The sequence below is a fragment of the Heloderma suspectum genome, chromosome 7 (genome assembly GCF_057233095.1).
Source record: "Heloderma suspectum isolate Gila_16-S chromosome 7, 16-S_ref, whole genome shotgun sequence".
NCBI lineage: Eukaryota > Metazoa > Chordata > Lepidosauria > Squamata > Helodermatidae > Heloderma > Heloderma suspectum.
In genome coordinates this window covers 59,409,365-59,426,289 of record NC_139464.1, presented here as the reverse complement: position 1 = coordinate 59,426,289, position 16,925 = coordinate 59,409,365, and the positions used below count along the sequence as shown (strand labels likewise).

Sequence of the window (16,925 nt, the reverse complement as noted above, 5' to 3'; positions counted from 1 at the left end):
GGGCAAACTCACTGAAGTGAGGAACAGCAGAACCATAGGCTGCAGTCTTTGAATTCCACACCTTAGAAAGCTTCCAGTGATAACAGTGAAGCTACTTCAGAATAACAGTGTATTCATGAATGTGTTTTCTTTGCCTATCCCAGCATGAATTGTATCTAGCATGCCATCTAAAATTATCTCCAGCTTTGCTAATATCAATGGTATCTACTTTCTCTCTACTTCTGTTTTTCCACCCACTAAGGAACCTGTGTGTTTCGCCTAAGGATGGAGGCACTTCCGAGTAATAACTGGATTTTAGATGTTCAGACATGGGGGCTCAACCATTGTTTGTTTGTTTGTTTCTTCTTCCCAGCAGCCCTAGGGGCGGTTCCATGTGAAACAGGAAACCATCACCTCATCTGCTAGAGCCACCTTGAGTGCCATTTTTGATGGAAAGGTGGGATATAAATAAAAGAAATAATAATTAAAATATCTGAAACCCTCTAAGAACATAAGAAGAGCAATGCTGGATCAGACCTAGATGTATCTAGTCCAGTATTCTGTTGACACAGTGGCCAACCAGCTGCCCATGGGAAACCCACAAGCTGGACATGAGTGCAACAGCACCCTCCCGCCCATGTTCCCCAGCAACTGGTGTACATAGGCATGCTGCCTCTGATACTGGAGGTAGCATACAGCCATCAGGATTAGTAGCCATTGATAGCCTTCTCCTCCATGAATTTGTCCAATCCCCTTTTAAGGCCATCCAAATTACAGCCATCACCTCCACCCTTCATCTTAAGATGATGAGCATGCAGACCTCATGACTTTAACATCAAGTCAACTGTTTTTTTCCCCCTCCCATCCCCGTCCTTCCAATCTGATTTTTGTAACATCTTGCCTGATGAAGAGATCTGGAGATCTCAAAAGCTTGCATGTTTTTGTGACCTTTGAGTTGGCCTGATATGGCATAATTAATTATCCTAATTAGTTACCCTAATATGGACATGGATTTTGTCTTATGGCCAACACAGCTACATTTGTATTATCAGGGACCGATAATACGTTATCAGAACCCCCACCCCGCACCCCCACACATTCTTCAGGCACTCAATTAACACATGTTGTGTGGAGTGGCATTACAGTGGCAGGCTCTATCCCCAAACCTGTGTGTGTTCATTAGAATAGCTGTAGAGGGCCCCTGTGCCTAATGCTGTACATTTGGGAACCTTGGAAAATTAGAATTCCCAGTCACAGTATGCATGGGGACTCTCTACAGATGTTCTAATGATCATGCATAGGGTGGAGGTGGAGCCTACCACTGCAGTGCTCAAGCTTCTATGCGTATTCATCAAATGTACAAATCATGTCTGTAAGGGACTACAGAGGAGGTTGCTTCTTGCTGCTCTATTAATGGTGCCATATTGCATATTGTCATGAGAAATGCCGGGTTGGATGAATCAGAGGTCGGAATTAAGATTGCTGGGAGAATTATCAACAACCTCCGATATGCAGACGATACCACCCTAATGGCAGAAAGCGAAGAGGATCTCAAGAGCCTCTTGTTGAGGGTGAAAGAGGAGAGTGCAAAAGCTGGTTTGAAACTCAACATTAAAAAAACTCAGATCATGGCACCTGGCCCTATCACTTCCTGGCATATAGAAGGGGAAGAAATGGAAGCAGTGACAGATTTTACTTTCTTGGGCTCCAAGATCACCGCAGACAGTGACTGTAGCCATGAAATTAAAAGACGCTTGCTCCTTGGGAGGAAAGCTATGGCAAACCTAGACAGCATAATAAGAAGCAGAGACATCACCTTGCCGACAAAGGTCCATCTAATCAAAGCTATGGTTTTCCCAGTAGTAATGTATGGCTGTGAGAGCTGGACTATAAGGAAGGCTGAGCGCCGAAGAATTGATGCTTTCGAACTGTGGTGCTGGAGAAGACTCTTACGAGTCCCCTGGACTGCAAGGAGGTCAAATCAGTCCATCCTAAAGGAAATCAACCCTGACTGCTCATTGGAAGGACAGATAATGAAGCTGAAGCTCCAATATTTTGGCCACCTAATGCGAAGAGAAAACTCCCTGGAAAAGACCCTGATGCTGGGAAAGACTGAAGGCAAAAGGAGAAGGGGATGGCAGAGGATGAGATGGCTAGATAGCATCACGGATGCAATGAATATGAACTTGAGCACGCTCCGGGAGAGAACGCAGGACAGGAAGGCCTGGCGTGCTATGGTCCATGGGGTCACGAAGAGTCGGACACAACTGAACGACTGAACAACAACAACATTGCATATTGACATCAGCCAAATGTACGTGTCTGTGTCAATGTGTGGTATGGATATGGGCTGGGCCTGGGGAAAGTGGTAGTGCCTGGGGACTGCTTGATGCCCCTCTCCCATCCTTTAATCAAATCTGTTTCTGCCTTTGTTCCAAGGTATGTGTGGGTGGCACGGCTCTGAGGTTTTTTTTAAGTTAGGTGTGGTAAGCATGTGTATAATTCTACCCTTATTTATTTATTACATTTATATCCCGCCTTTTTTCCTCCTTAAGGAACCCAAGGCGGCGTACATGGTCCTCCTCCTCTCCATTTTATCCTTACAACCATAAACCTGTGAGGTAGGTTGGGCTGAGAGTCCGTGACTGGCCCAAAGTCACCCAGTGGGCTTCCATGGCCAAGTGGGGACTAGAACCCGGATCTCCTGACTCCTGATCCAACACTCTAGCCACTTCACCACGCTGGTTTTTTGAGGATGTATGTCATGTCATTTGTTCTGAAAGTCATGAATAAAAGAACCCAAGGTACGCCCTGCTGGATCAGAGCAAAGGCCCATCTAGTCCAGCATCCTATTTCCCATAGGAGCCAACCAAATGTCTATGGGATGCCCACAAGTCAGACATCAGGGCAATAGCCATCCCCCACTGTTGTTTCCCAGCAACTGGTATTATAAAGTGGCATACAGCGGCATACAGCCTCTGATCGTGGCGTAGGCTTGCATCAAGAATAGTAGAGAAGTCCAAATCTCTTCTAGCCCAGCAGTAGTGAAATAAATGACTGTCTGGGTAAAGTGAAACAAAGCTAGTAAGTCAAGGTGTGGAGGCACTGCTAACAGCAAGATGGTGAATATGGATAGATGGAACTATGAATCTATCACAGTGTGATTCTGGCTTATTTTCCAGGTTTGTTGACTGACATTAAACTACAGTTGTCTAGTTTAGATGTAACACGGAACTCTGTCTTAATGTAAGCCTGGAGGGGCCACAGTAGATGGTTGTGGATCTCCAGAACCATGCAGCAGGTAGGTGTGGCACTACTATGCCTGGCTGGGTTATAATGGTTATTACTGACATAACTGTATCAGTCCAGGCTTCAGTTCTAGCAAATTATCCTGGGTTGGCTTGCAGTTCCAGCACAAAGGTGTACATCATGACACTGCACAAATGCAGGGGTTGTTCCATCCCATCTTTAAACCTTATTTACTGTTGCAATCAGTGGCTCACAGGAGGAGGCTGCTAGTTTATTCTGTACATCATTTTCCATCGACACCAAATATGATCTCCAGATACGGGGTGAATGAGATTTGGATGAAGCTGGACGGAACACAAATGTGAGAAAATATTTTAGGCAGCTGATTCAGTGTACCCAATGGAGTCAGAAGAGCCCTCTGGAAGTGAACAGCAATACTGTTCTGCAATAATAGAAGGGTTGCTCAAACAGCCACTCGTTTGTAATCTTTGCATAAGAGATTGAAGTATCACTCTAACCTTGTTAAGTTCATCTTCAATCTGGCAGGGTTTCAGACCAAGAGGAAACTCTTCTTCTTTCACTTTCTGGATGATATAATAAACGATATTATAATCTTCTGCTGTGATGCTCGATAAATTAATATGATGAGGTATTATAGCCTTGCTAAGATTGCCAACGTTTAGAAGGTTGACAATCCTTTCGGAGTTTCTGTAAAACACAAAGTGATACAAATGCACACGGTCAATCCAAAGAACAACTGTGGGGGTTCCTACGTGAAATATACTATAAAAATGGATAAAGAAATGAATATTCATACTGGGTAATGCATTTCTCATTTATGATATTTGCTTTGAAGCCCAGAACGGCAAACACCACCAAAGTTGCCAGCACAGAAGTGAAAAAATTGATGAAGGACACCAGAACAGCATCGAAATGGCAGTTGTTGTCTCTCTTGTTGTAGCTTGAAAAGGCAATGACTCCACCAAATCCAAGCCCTAAGGCAAAGAACACCTGAGTGGCAGCTTCTCTCCAGACTTTGGGCTCCAGCATTATTTCAAGCTGTTTGAAATTAGACACAATATATGTCAGCTACAAAATACAGCATTTCTCCGAAATGGAGAGGCAACAAATAATCCAGGAATATAACCCACATCATCTTCAATTCTAAACTCAAATGTCAAAACACAATACAATCCGAAACTGAATGGAAATCTGCTGCGAGATCATTTATGGCACACTGTCTCTTTTGTCTGTATTACAGGTTGATAAACATATCACAAATATATGTTAATCTAAAATCAGTATTTTTGCTGATAATCCCCCCCCCAAAAATGATCTCTTATCAATGTTGTCGATGGCTTTGGGGGGTATACCTGTGTTTATAAGCAACAAAAATTATTTCATAAACTAAGTACTAAAGCAGATGATTAAATCCATGTTGTTAATCGTTGTTTTGTGTGCAAACCATCATCACAGTAAAAGCATTAGAACTATCATTCCAATAACTTTTTTTTTCTTTAAGCACTTTCAGTAAAGAATCTGGAAAAACTTCTTATGCGAAATGGGTAACATTGGAACTTTGTATGCAAGTAAGTAACTTTTGGAATGCCAAGTTATTTTAAGGGTATCTTTCTTTTTTGTCTAGTTCTGTCTGCAATAGTGTCCCATAATAGATATGGGGGCAGCTACTTTTGAACTGGAAATGTGAAATTTATTCTATGAATGTCAATGAAAGTGAACCATTTGTTAGCTGGGTACATGTATAATTCTATGCCTGTGCACTCAGAAGTAAGTCCCACTGAGTTCAGTTGAGCTTACTCTCATGTAACTGTGTACAGGACTGCAGCTTGAGGAATTTTCAATAGATTTCAGAAATACTATTATTTTGGTAAACAGACAACTGAAACAGTCAGTCAAATATTTCATTATTACATTTCCACTAAGCATTATTCCTTTCTATTAAAAGCAAATGTTTTTGTTTTACTATGACTTTCTAAATCTCATAGATTTGTCCAGAGCTAAAATAAGATTTTTCTATAAAAATGTACAGTATTATAATTAGACACATTTAGACAGAAAGATTTCTCTATCAACTCCATGTACAAAGTGCCGAAGATAAAAATCCTCACATAGTCCTAACACTGTTTACTCACTAGATGGTGCTAAATATCCATGCTCTCTGAAATTCCATCCAGTGATGTACCAGAATTTCATTTCTGCGCACAAAACATGTGATCATGCCCTGCTCTCAACCCTGAGCATGAGAACGAGTTTGCTGAAAATGTTCACAAATTACCAAACATGTACTTGTGTTCTATTTGTGCAATTTTCCCCATTCAATTTGCACAAATGTCCAAATTTGCACCAATTTCTAAAGCAGCCCTGCTTTAGTCTATGGGAAACTTTGGAAATTTGTTCAAATTTGGGGATTTTTCCGCAACTTCTACGTTTGATCGTTATTTGTTTTCCATTCGTGCAAAATGAGCAGCAAATGTGAATGTAAATTGGACACGTGATGAGCAGTGAGATGATGTTCGAAGAATCTTGGCATGCTCAGACATCGCTAATTTTCCATCCCTGTTTTCACCCACTTGTTGAACCAGATGCCACTGTTCTGTTGTATTCTGATTTGATCATGGCATTGAAGTGATTATTCACATCCTGGAAAAGTTCTTAGTAACAATTTTGTCCTAAATGCATGTACATAATTGCCACTGATTTCAGTGGAATTGATTTCACTGTGTCTAATTTGGATCAAGCCATGTAACCACATCCATGATCTGATTAAATGCAAGTATGTGGATTTAAGGGTGCAATCACATATACAGTTCCTTGGAAGTAAACCCCATATGTAGGAAATCACCTCTGAGGTATGTGGAAATCTCCTCTGAGTCGACATGCATATGATGTTGGGGGAAGGAAGAGCCATAGCTCAGTGGAAGGGCAGGTGCTTTGCATGCAGAAGGGTACAGATTCAATACCTGGTCTCTCCAGGTAAGGCTAAAAGCCTCCTACCTGAAATTCTGGAGAGCTGCTGCACTCAGTCGAGACCAGCCTTCCCCAGCTTGGCGCCCTCCAGATGTGTTGGACAACTCCCATCACCCCCAGCACTGCCCATGTTGGCTGGGGGTGATGGGAGTTGTAGTCCAACACATCTGAAGGGTGCCAGGCTTCACCTGGGGGAAGTCTGGTGTAGTCCATACTGAACTAGATGGACTGTGGTCTGACTCCACAGAAGACAGCTTTGTGAGAGCATGCTACATGCTGAAATCAATAGACTGCACAGGTCATGCACATCAGAGGACTGTGCATGCTGAAATACTGTTAGCTAAATCAGCCACATATCATTAGCTGCAACATGGCAATGTACACGCACACGTCTCGCTGGTTTCAATAGCACTTGGCAGTGTTTAGCAAGACACTGAACTGCAGATACTCCCTCTCCCTTCCATTAGCTGAGTCACTTTTGTGTTAAACCAAACATTGTTATCAAAGCCACATAATTTAAAACACTCAGAAACAAGTGTGCATTTTTTTAAAATTGCATCAGGAGTGTATATTCTGTTTATACACTTATTATTTTACATTGTATCACAGAAGTTGCATTGCTTATAATTCCCTTTAGAACAGCGGTGGATAACCTGTGGTCCTCCAGGTGTCGTTGGACTGCAACTCCTATCAGCCCCAGCCAGCATGGCTAATGGTCAGAGATGATGAACTGTAGTTGCAGTCCAACAACATCTGGAGGACCACAGGTTGCCCACCCTTGTTTCGGGATGTGGCCTTAGGTATGGTATTATCCCTGGGTATTGAGGCTGAATGATAAACATTACAATTTAGGTCTCGTTTACATATTCAAATCTACACTAAGTTAATTTCAAGAAACCTGACATTACAGACTATTCTAGGAAGCCCTTCTGGGAAGAGGCCTCAGACTAAAGCAACTGATATATGAGAAAGATCCAGTCCCAGGACCCCATCTCCTACCCTTGCACCGAGCTGGAGGATTAGTTCCATTCTTATCCCTTGTTATCCTAGCAATACCAAGGGTGAGAAGCAAATGGGTGGTGGAGCATTGAAGGAGGGGAGTGGATAGCTGTGACCGGGTACATTGATGGCAGAAGATGCCGCAGCATTTTGTCAAGGAAGCATTTTACCCAAGGGTAAAGATTTGATATCAGCTCTGTCTCCCAAAAGACCATCCCTTCTTGTAAACAAACAAAACTGCTTATCTAAGACAAACTACTTGAACAACTAATGCAAAGCTACCTGAGATTTGCAGAGAGCCCTGAAAATATTCTTATGTACCATCATGGGTACCCCTATACAGAGGGATTAGTGAGATCTCAGTTCAATCTAACTGCTGCTTGAGACTTCCCGTGTGACTTTCCCTAAATCTCTTAATCATTCTCTGGCTTAGTTTTCCCTCATTAAGATGTGAGTAATACTTCCAGTCTTTTATCATGTATTTGTCTTCAAGGAAGGGAGTGTCTTTCTAACAAGGATTTGTAACTACCTTGTACAAACAATCTTACCTATGGGATCTGTGAATTTTCCCCAATGAAAAATTAGAATATAGTGACAAACAGCCTAGCACATCGTCTAACAGTCCAGTAACACTAAGGGCAGTATCCAATGTTGCAGCTGTACTATCAGGAATGACTGCTAATGCAACGGGAAGGTAGTACTTGCTGGTGTAAATGAAAACTGGCTGAAACTATCGCGTCCACAATGGGACAAGTCAGCTGAGCGTTCAGAAGGGAGATTCACTGACTTGTCCTGTTCTGGAAGTGGTAATTTCAGCTAGTTTCCTGGGTTAAGTAAGAGTGCAACATGTTTTGCACTGGCAGATAGCCAGCAAAGGATACTGCCCTGAATTTTATTTGTGTTCACTAGGCTCTTGTCATCATTTTAACATGGACTCTTCTGCCTGATGCTTTCACATAAACCAAATTTCCTTGTTATGGGACAGAGAACATCTAAGCTTTTGAATATAGTGTGCTCGCACGTGTACACACACATGAAACTGGACTGTAAGCTACATGTGTCTTCTAGAAATGTGAGCTGAAGGATCCTGAGGTGTTCAAGAAAGTCGGTAAATGAAACGAAAGTATTTCTAGAACGTATGTCCTGTAGGGGTGCAACAGAAGCTCAACCTTCCTTCCCCTTTGCTAAAGTCCATGAGATGATTCCTTGAGTGGATTTTGGCATGCTGAGAGAGTTCCATAAATGATCCAGAAGACCTCCATGTTCTCAAACATGAATCCAGCCAGATGAGGATTGGGGGAGTTCATATGACCCAGGAGCCATGACACTCACTGGGCAACCTTGGGCCACTCGCTATCTCTCAGCCAACCTCAAAGGATTGTTGTGAGAATAAAATGGGATATAAAGCTGATGCGTGACTTGACACCCTGAGATTCTTGGATGAAGAATGGGATAGAAAATATCATAAATACAACACCACATCTTTGTCTAAACCAAAGTGGGTTTTTTTTTCCTTCCAGGATGTAGCTAGGATCACAGAAGAGGGGAAAAGAAAGAGGGGAAGCGTAGTAGTAGCCAGGGCAGGGTGGGGGCTGTTGAGGAGAGTGAAGAGAGTAATGGTGGGGGAAAAAAACACTGCACGGAGGTAGGGGCTTTGTGTCTTATGGCTCTCGTCAAGTGTTACGTTCGAAATGCACCGCTCAAAATCTTCGTATGGAGAGAAGCAGCACCAGAGATAAATGGTTGTGTCTGGCATAAGCAACTATCCAAGGAAGCATATTTTGAGATTTACTTAATGTAGATGAGTTCCATAGCACTTAAACTATCTTGTTGCACTCATAGTCCAATTGGCTAGATCAGGGTTGGGCAACCTGTGGTCCTCCAGACGTTTTAGCCTTAAATTCCCATCATCCTTCACCATTGGCTATGCTGGCTAGGGCTGACAGGAATTGTAGCTAGATATATTTATGGATAAAGTGCGGATTCTAATTTGTAGTAAGCTCCCTACACACGTACATATGTACATACACACACACACACACACACAGAGGGTAGGGCCTGCTTCCCTGCAGTGTTATCCCGCACCACTGGGAAATGGATGTGAATCAAACAGCCATATAAACAACGCTAATTGAGTGGAGAAATCACTATATGGGTAGAGTTTTGGTTTTAAAGGTGTAAAAAGGATGAGGACTTGTGTTTGTTTTTAAGTTAATGGAGCTAGAATTATACTTCACAGCAGATACACAATTACTCAGCGGACTTCTTGATTACAATAGAATCTGACCACAAAATAAGAGCTGGTTCAAATGATTCAAGCATAAAACAACTGCCCCAAGACAAGCAAACATAATAAGCAGAAACCAAGTACATACCTTAGGGGTAAACATATGACGAATACCATCCAGCGAACCATTTAAGAGCAGAGCTCTGATTAGAAAGCAGATAAGTACCACATAAGGGAAAAGAGAGCTAAAATACATTATCTGAAAGATAGGGAGAAAAACATTTAAAAAAACCATTAGTGGTTCTGACTAATACGTCTACAATCTGACCACATCTAAAATCTGCTAAGAAACCTAAGAACATTTCACAAAACATTCCCAATCAACAAATTCTGTGTTGGCTTAAGAGATCTGTAAAGACCAAGGGTTGGATGCAACCCTCGCATGGGCGGACGTCTGCTCACGCAATGAGACTTCCCCATTCTCTCCTCCCCACTGCAACCCTCTGTGCACACCCCAAATCTGGTCCAGACTCCAGAGGGTCCCCCGACCCTGCAGAGTAGATTTGGGAGGGGGCTGAAGAGGGGAGGGGAAATCCGTTCCACCAACAGTTTCCTCCTCTGAGCAACCCCAATAAATATGGATTCACTAATTCTGTTTTTCTTTTGAAATAAGAAATGATTTATTTTGAAAAAAACCAGTAACACTGAAACAAGAAATGTCACCAGGAACTCAGCTATGCTGCTATTAAGAAAGAGACTACCATGTGACTGGCAGGAGAGCCTACCATCATAATGATACAGTCATGTCTTCAAGAAATGCATTATCTGAAACAAGTAGACATATCAAAAGTCTTTGTTGGTTTTGGCCTTTTTGGAATTCAAGGCTGTAATTCTCTCGATCGCTGGGCAAGAAAGAGAGGTTCCCTGTGTTGTATTCTACTAGCACATCAATGTACCTGTAAACTATAATTTGCAAAGTGGGAGCCAGCAACAGAAATGTGCTCCTTGCCTATCTGTCCTTACCTCCTTTTCCTCTCAGAGTTAACCATGATTTCACACGATATCAATTTCACACTATATCAATTCCAAACCATAGCTCTTTCAGGGACTGAAATTATTGTTTGAATTGGGACTGCAAACTGTGGCTATAAGGGAACAACATTTGCATGTTGGGTTACATCGGAGCACATGTAAAGCGTAACCACAGTTAAAACAAGGAAGGGAACAGAAACTGTTCCAGGGTGTGTGTGTACTTATTACACATCCAGAAGCTGATTCTGGGTGACAACTAATGATTCCCTTCCTCCAATGGAAGAAGTCTTGCTCTGACAAAAGAAAGCTTTCCATCAGTTGTTCTGTGCTCAAGTCCTTAACTCTTACAAGCAGGGAGTAGGAAAGTCTGGGGTCCTTACAACTCTGTGAAAAGAAATATTTCATGGTATTACTACTCCTGCTGGCAAGATGACACTGATGAGTAGTGATATTCTGCCTTTTGATCTTTATCAATTTTTATTGATTAGAAAAAACACACACACCACTAAGCCAGTTCTGTACCAAAATTGGCTATCTTTTAATTATTTTATTGCTGAAATAAGATTTTAATAACTGGGCTGCCACAATCCCTTAAACAAGCTAAACTTCTGCGAAGATGAAAGCCAGAAACAAATTGTCTAAGAGTACAATTCTTACATACCCTTACAGGGACTTTTCACTTTTGGCCCTACACCTGTGGAATTCCCTCCCACAGGAAATACATGTAGCCTCAACTTTGGAACCTTTTAAGAGCATTCTTAAGACTTTTTATTTCAGTCCACTTTTTATTAATTGCTGTGACTAATATAACTGCTGCAGCTCCTTTTAAGTGGGTGTAATGATGTTTTAATTTGATAAATGTGTGATTCTCATTATCTTCTCATAAAATTTTGTATGCTGCTGGGATGACAACTGTGCCTTGGAGATCAAGTTATAAATTATTTAATTAATTAATAAATATTCCATGGTAGTCCCATGAAAGTAAGAGGGCCTTACTTCTGAGTAAACATGTTTAGGATTGCACAGCACAGGCACCCATCTTGGAAATCAAGATGGCATAAGCCAGTCCCACTGAAAGAAAATTTGTGAAAGAAGTTCCCAATGGATTGTGATTATCTGAAGCATCATGTGAAAAAAAGGTTATCCTTCTTCGTCACTGGTCTTATTAAACCACATTTCAGCATGAGTCGGTCCTCTTGCCCCAAGGGAAGTTGGTCACGATAACAGTTCCCATGTGAGTATCTGTACTCAGCTTCAATGCATGATTCTGTGAACACATCACCCATGTGATTGACAAGCCAGGACCACTTGTAGAAGAAGAACAAGAATCAGGGAAGAGTGTATATAATTTCAGCTGCAAAGACCTATTGTGCAATCTGGGATAAGTTACAGCAAAGATCCATCAAAGAAAGTGCAGTATCTGCACATTCCATACCCCGCCCCCCATTGCAGTAGGAACCAAAATGCCAACCCCAGACTTTAAACATAGTGTCAGATAGGACCCAACCTGGAACAAGATCTTACTGCCAGTTTCAACCTTTAACAGTTGGGGCCGGGGCCGGGGGGCCGGGGAGCAGACACACAAAAGCCAGGAAACCACCAAAGGTGGTTGGCTATCTGAGGAACCCAAGGGCCAGATTGAGACCCCAAGCAGGGTGGATTTGGCCCACAGGCCTGAGGTACAACACTCCTGATGTACACTTTCCCCCTTGCAGACCACCTGAAGGATTACAACCCAGTATGTGTGTCCTTCTCCTGTTTGGGGTGAATCCTTTGGCAGTGACATCCTGAACACCTCACTTGGATATTCAGCCTGGCAACTTAATTGTTTCATAGGCCCAGTCCAGATCCAGAAAGAGACAATACTCAGTCAACTGGCAATCCCATTTTTGTGTGTGTTTTCTTTTTTAATTATGTGTTGAGATATAATTATAAGCATTATCTACAGCAAGTGAAAACAAAAAAGAGTTCTCATACCGCAACACTCCTTCTCTCTCTCTTTCTCTTTATCCAAGGATGGTTTCTGTATTTAATAGGCTACAGTTTTAAAGTTGATGTACCAACATTACTCCACATGAGATTACAAAAAAGCAAGTGAGTCATGGCTTCTAGCCTGCCCATGCAAACTTTATGGGAGGATAGGCAAAGGGGTGGGGTATATCAGAACTGAGGTGGCAAGTGTGAAGACCTAAATCAGAAAAAAGAAATACTCACTTTGCCTGAAGACTGGATACCTTTAATCATCGCTAGGCACACCATAACCCAAGCAGCCAGCAAGCAGGTCGTCATTTTCCAGTTTAGACCTCCACTCTCCGAGATAGAGCTGGAAATATTGAGTGCTTCTCTGTACCAGTAATAGGTTGTAGCTGAGCTTTTTTCACATTCTGGCTCCACAACTGACCGGAAAGGAAAGGAAAAGAGGTGATACAAAGTATTCCTTAGATCATAAATTGGAAGCAGGACATCAATTTTCCTCCAAAGCATTCAAAGCAGTCCTAAACCAGTTCCTACAGTTTGTTATCAACTTAAGGTTTATCCAGACACACACAATTAAGAACACAGGGATCTATAGACTGTGTTGTTGTTCTAAATCAGGAGAGCACCACAATTGCAATTAGTCCTGTATCGCTTTTTTTTTTTTTTTTTAAATAGTTCTAAGACTCCTGAAACTTGTCCATGCAGTGAAGTGACCAGATGCATAGAACAGGGCTCCTGTATGCAGTGCTAGTGTAAGCATTTGGTATCCTTGGGCAGTGGATACCACTGGCAATGCCTGCCTAGGCCCCCCTTTATTTTATTTTTGCCTGGCCTGGAACTCTGGGCAGTGCCAAACTGCTGGATGAAGCCACCATTTTTCCACACAATGCATCTGATGTAGCCTCGATCTGGGGCATTGTGAGGAATCAAAAGGGTGGCTAGACCCAACTGTTCAGCACTGCTCAGAGCAGTGCCATTGCTGTCAGGTAAGCCCACAAAGGCCCACTGAGAGAGGAGGGGACACTTTGCCCAGGGCCTCTTCAAACCTGGAGCCAGCTCTGTCGGTACCTTTAATTTATCTTTTCCTAGAAGAGGGGATTTCAGCACATGCAGCTTGTAATGTAGGGGTGAGGAAAAGCTGCACCTGGCAAAATTCACACTTCTACATAACTTGTAAAGCTACAGGAGCCCTATTTTCCTATGCATCTGATCTCTCTACTATGGGAGCTGTGATCATAACAACATAGTAATAACAACAAGTTGGCCACATGATTTTTGTGTTCTTGGCTTACAACTGCAGTCCTGACCCAACATCTCTTCTGGAATTTGTCTGAATGGCAGTGATATATTTGTTCATGTGCAGAAACTCACAAATACAAATACTTCTGTTTCAATTCAGCCATCTGACAAGGCTTTAGTAATAAAAGCCACTTCTTACCATTGTGACTTTTATGTCACAGAAATGCTAAAAGTCTCTCTTGCAGCTTAAATCAGAACTTGGGAAGGGTTCCACATGTGTCTGCTTGTTGGACACTGATGTGCTGAGTAACTGAGGGATGCACAGTACAGAGACCTTGCTTTAAAGTACTGGTGGTGGTAGTAGCTTAAAAAGTAGTAGTTTTTAATTAAATACGCCTATTTTGGGAACACAGCGTAAACTGATGATACTTATTTAATTCTGCTGCAACTTGATTATTATATTTGTTGTTGATTTGTGATTTCATTTGTGTTTTTAGGATTGGTTTTATTGTTGAATTTTTATTGAGACTGTTAGCCACACTGGGCTCTCAAGAGAGGAAGGGTGGAGTATAAGAATGATAAAATACATAAGTAAAAAGTAGTTTGGGCACAGGCCCAAAACAGAGCCCAGAGGAATGCCAATGGAGAGAGGGAACACAGAGAAAGAGCATATCCATGTGGAAACACTAAAGGTTTGATTAGACATGTAGGAAGCGAACTGAGTAAAGAATCATAAAGACCTAGGACAAGATGGGAATCAAGCAGGATGGAGGTCAAAGAAGATAAGGACCGAGGAGAAATTTGGCAGTGAGGAGATAATAGGTGCTGCCGATGAGGGTGGTTTTGGTGGAATGCTGTGAGTATCTAGTGGTATCCAGAAGTCTGGAGATAAAAAGTAGAAGGGAAACAGTGCAGTAAGGTGAGGGGAAGGATGGGTCAAACAATGTGGATTTCTAACAACAGAAGAAACAGTGGCATGTTTAAATGCAGTAGGGGAGGAACCAGAAAAGAGATGGGCTGATAATGTAGTGGAGATAGGGATGGCGGAGAATTTCTCCCCGAATCTTTGGGGGGCCAAGCGCCAACGCACTCGGCCCCCCAAAATCAGCGGTAAAATTCTCCGCCACCTCCCCGCCACCCCCCCGGGACGGGACTTACCTTTGGCGAATGTCCCTCCCGGCAGCAGGTCCTGGCGGCAGTTCGTCATGGGCGGGGGCAGTGGCCGGTCTCCCGACCGGCTGCCGCCGCCGCCATTGCAAAAAAAAAAAAACTAAAGTAAAAAAACAACAACACCCGTGCATAGGCTACATGACGATTTACGTAGCCTACCACGGCTAGATTTCCAAAGTCAGCCGTGATAGGCTACGTAAATCGTCACGTAGCCTATCACGGGTGACTTTGGGAAAAAAAAAAGCGTGTACGCAAATGGCGGCGGCCCATGGGCGCCGCCATTTGCGTTCCTTATTTTGGCACGTCTAGTCTACATAAAGATTTACATAGACTACGGCGAAAATAAGAGCAACGCAAATAGCGTTCCCTTATTTTCGCCTTAGTCTACATAAATCTTTACATAGACTAGACGTGCCAAAACAAGGAATGCAAATGGCGGCGCCCATGGGCCGCCGCCATTTGCGTATGCGCTTTTTTTTTTTCAAAGTCACCCGTGATAGCCTCCCCCGCACCGCGAAGCCAAGCTGCGAAAAGGTAAGTGACTTTCGTACATCCCTAAACTGTGGAGATGAAAGGTAATGGTGGGGGAGTTGGCAATCTGAAGTGAAAATAGGATAGGATCAAGAGGGCATGTGGAGGTGTTAGATGAGGACAACAGGGCAGTCAACACATCAAATGAGATGGGGGAAAGGAAAGAGTTGAGGGAAGGGTAGGAGGAGGGATTGCTGGAATGGGGGAAGTGAGAGAGAGAGGCAGGATGGCTGAAGTGGATGGTTCCAGTTTTAGCACTGAAAAGAAAGCAAAATCTTGAGCCAGGAGAGAGGAGGTAGGGAGTGAATGGGACAGACCTGGGATGGGCATCAAAAGTAGAGGAATGGTGCTAGGGATTCCTAGACTTGGCATGAATCAGATAGGTATAGTACTGGAGTTTGGCCAGGTAGACTGCAGACTAGAAAGGAGGAGAAGATGACTTTACACCGGACAAAACCAGCTCACTCCTTTGTACTCCTTCAGAGGTGCTCAGTTTCATGAGAACATGAATGGAGATACTGAATGGAGAGAGGAGTATGTGTCAATTTAGATCAAGTTAGGGAGCTGTAAATGCTCTACAATGAACTTTGTGTCAAGCTTTCCATGAACACCTAACCCTAAATAAATCAGAAATAAAGCCCACTGACTTCAATGGGGCCTACTCTCAAGTAAGTGTATACAGGGACTGCAGCCTTAAATTACTTTGCATTTGCATAATGCAACTTTTGTAATGAATATGAGATAACAAACTGTTTGGGAAAATACTGGCTAAGATGTTGAAATCCTGTATATAAGCAACTTGCAAGAAACTGGATAGAGCATTTAGGTAAAAACATGAAGACACTTTCTGACAAAGTTATTTTTTATTTACTTTCAAGCAATCCTATGGCCCCGTAGACAGTGTATCTCCCCTGTCCCTCCCTAGCACCTCCCATCTGCTGCAGAAAGCTCTGCAGCAGCTCCTCACCCAAAGTCAGAAGGAGTGGGCATGCCAATGGGTGGGGCAGGGAGGGGCCAACGATCTGCCCGATCCAAAGGCCTCTCAGGTCCTGGCCCCAGACCTGCCCCCAGCAGCATGTGGCAGCTAGATGGGCTCAGAGGCCCATCTAGCAGATATTTTTCAAAGGAGGACGGCAAGTCTGTAAAACCTTTGCCATTCCTCCTGACCTGCATGGCTCCTGCCAGCAAGACACTGGATGGGTGGAGCAACTGGATGGGCAATTCTTTAGCACTGCACTCTTATTCTTTTAGAAACCAGATCTTCAGGCCTGTTCTTGCAGGGAATTCCCATTCCATGAGACGTCAACAGAAATACTCTGGAATAAGTGGTTTGAAGATTATAGCCTAAAGCTGTGATCCTACTACAGTCAAGTAAATGTGAGCTTTGCCAAACTTTTAATCCTTTTCCTGAACCATATATTATCTCAAATATTTTATACAAGAAACGTCAGTTATTTTACAATAACAGTAATCTGCATGTGCTTGGATAATTTGACTACTGAGAAGCAATTATAAAACTAGCAAGCATCTCATC

General features: G+C 42.8%; 1 protein-coding gene across 2 annotated transcripts in view; it reads right to left on the bottom strand.

The window, feature by feature from the left end:
* The window catches only part of SLC6A15 (solute carrier family 6 member 15), a 53,770-nt gene that overhangs the window by 5,945 nt on the left and 30,900 nt on the right, over positions 1–16,925 (bottom strand). For both annotated transcript variants that reach the window (XM_084810386.1, XM_084810387.1), the window contains exons 5-8: positions 12,689–12,870; positions 9,591–9,701; positions 4,046–4,287; positions 3,747–3,936 (exon numbers count right to left, since the gene is read on the bottom strand). In XM_084810386.1, coding sequence (XP_084666512.1) covers positions 3,747–3,936; positions 4,046–4,287; positions 9,591–9,701; positions 12,689–12,870 — 725 coding nt within the window. The remainder of the gene's footprint in view (positions 1–3,746; positions 3,937–4,045; positions 4,288–9,590; positions 9,702–12,688; positions 12,871–16,925) is intronic.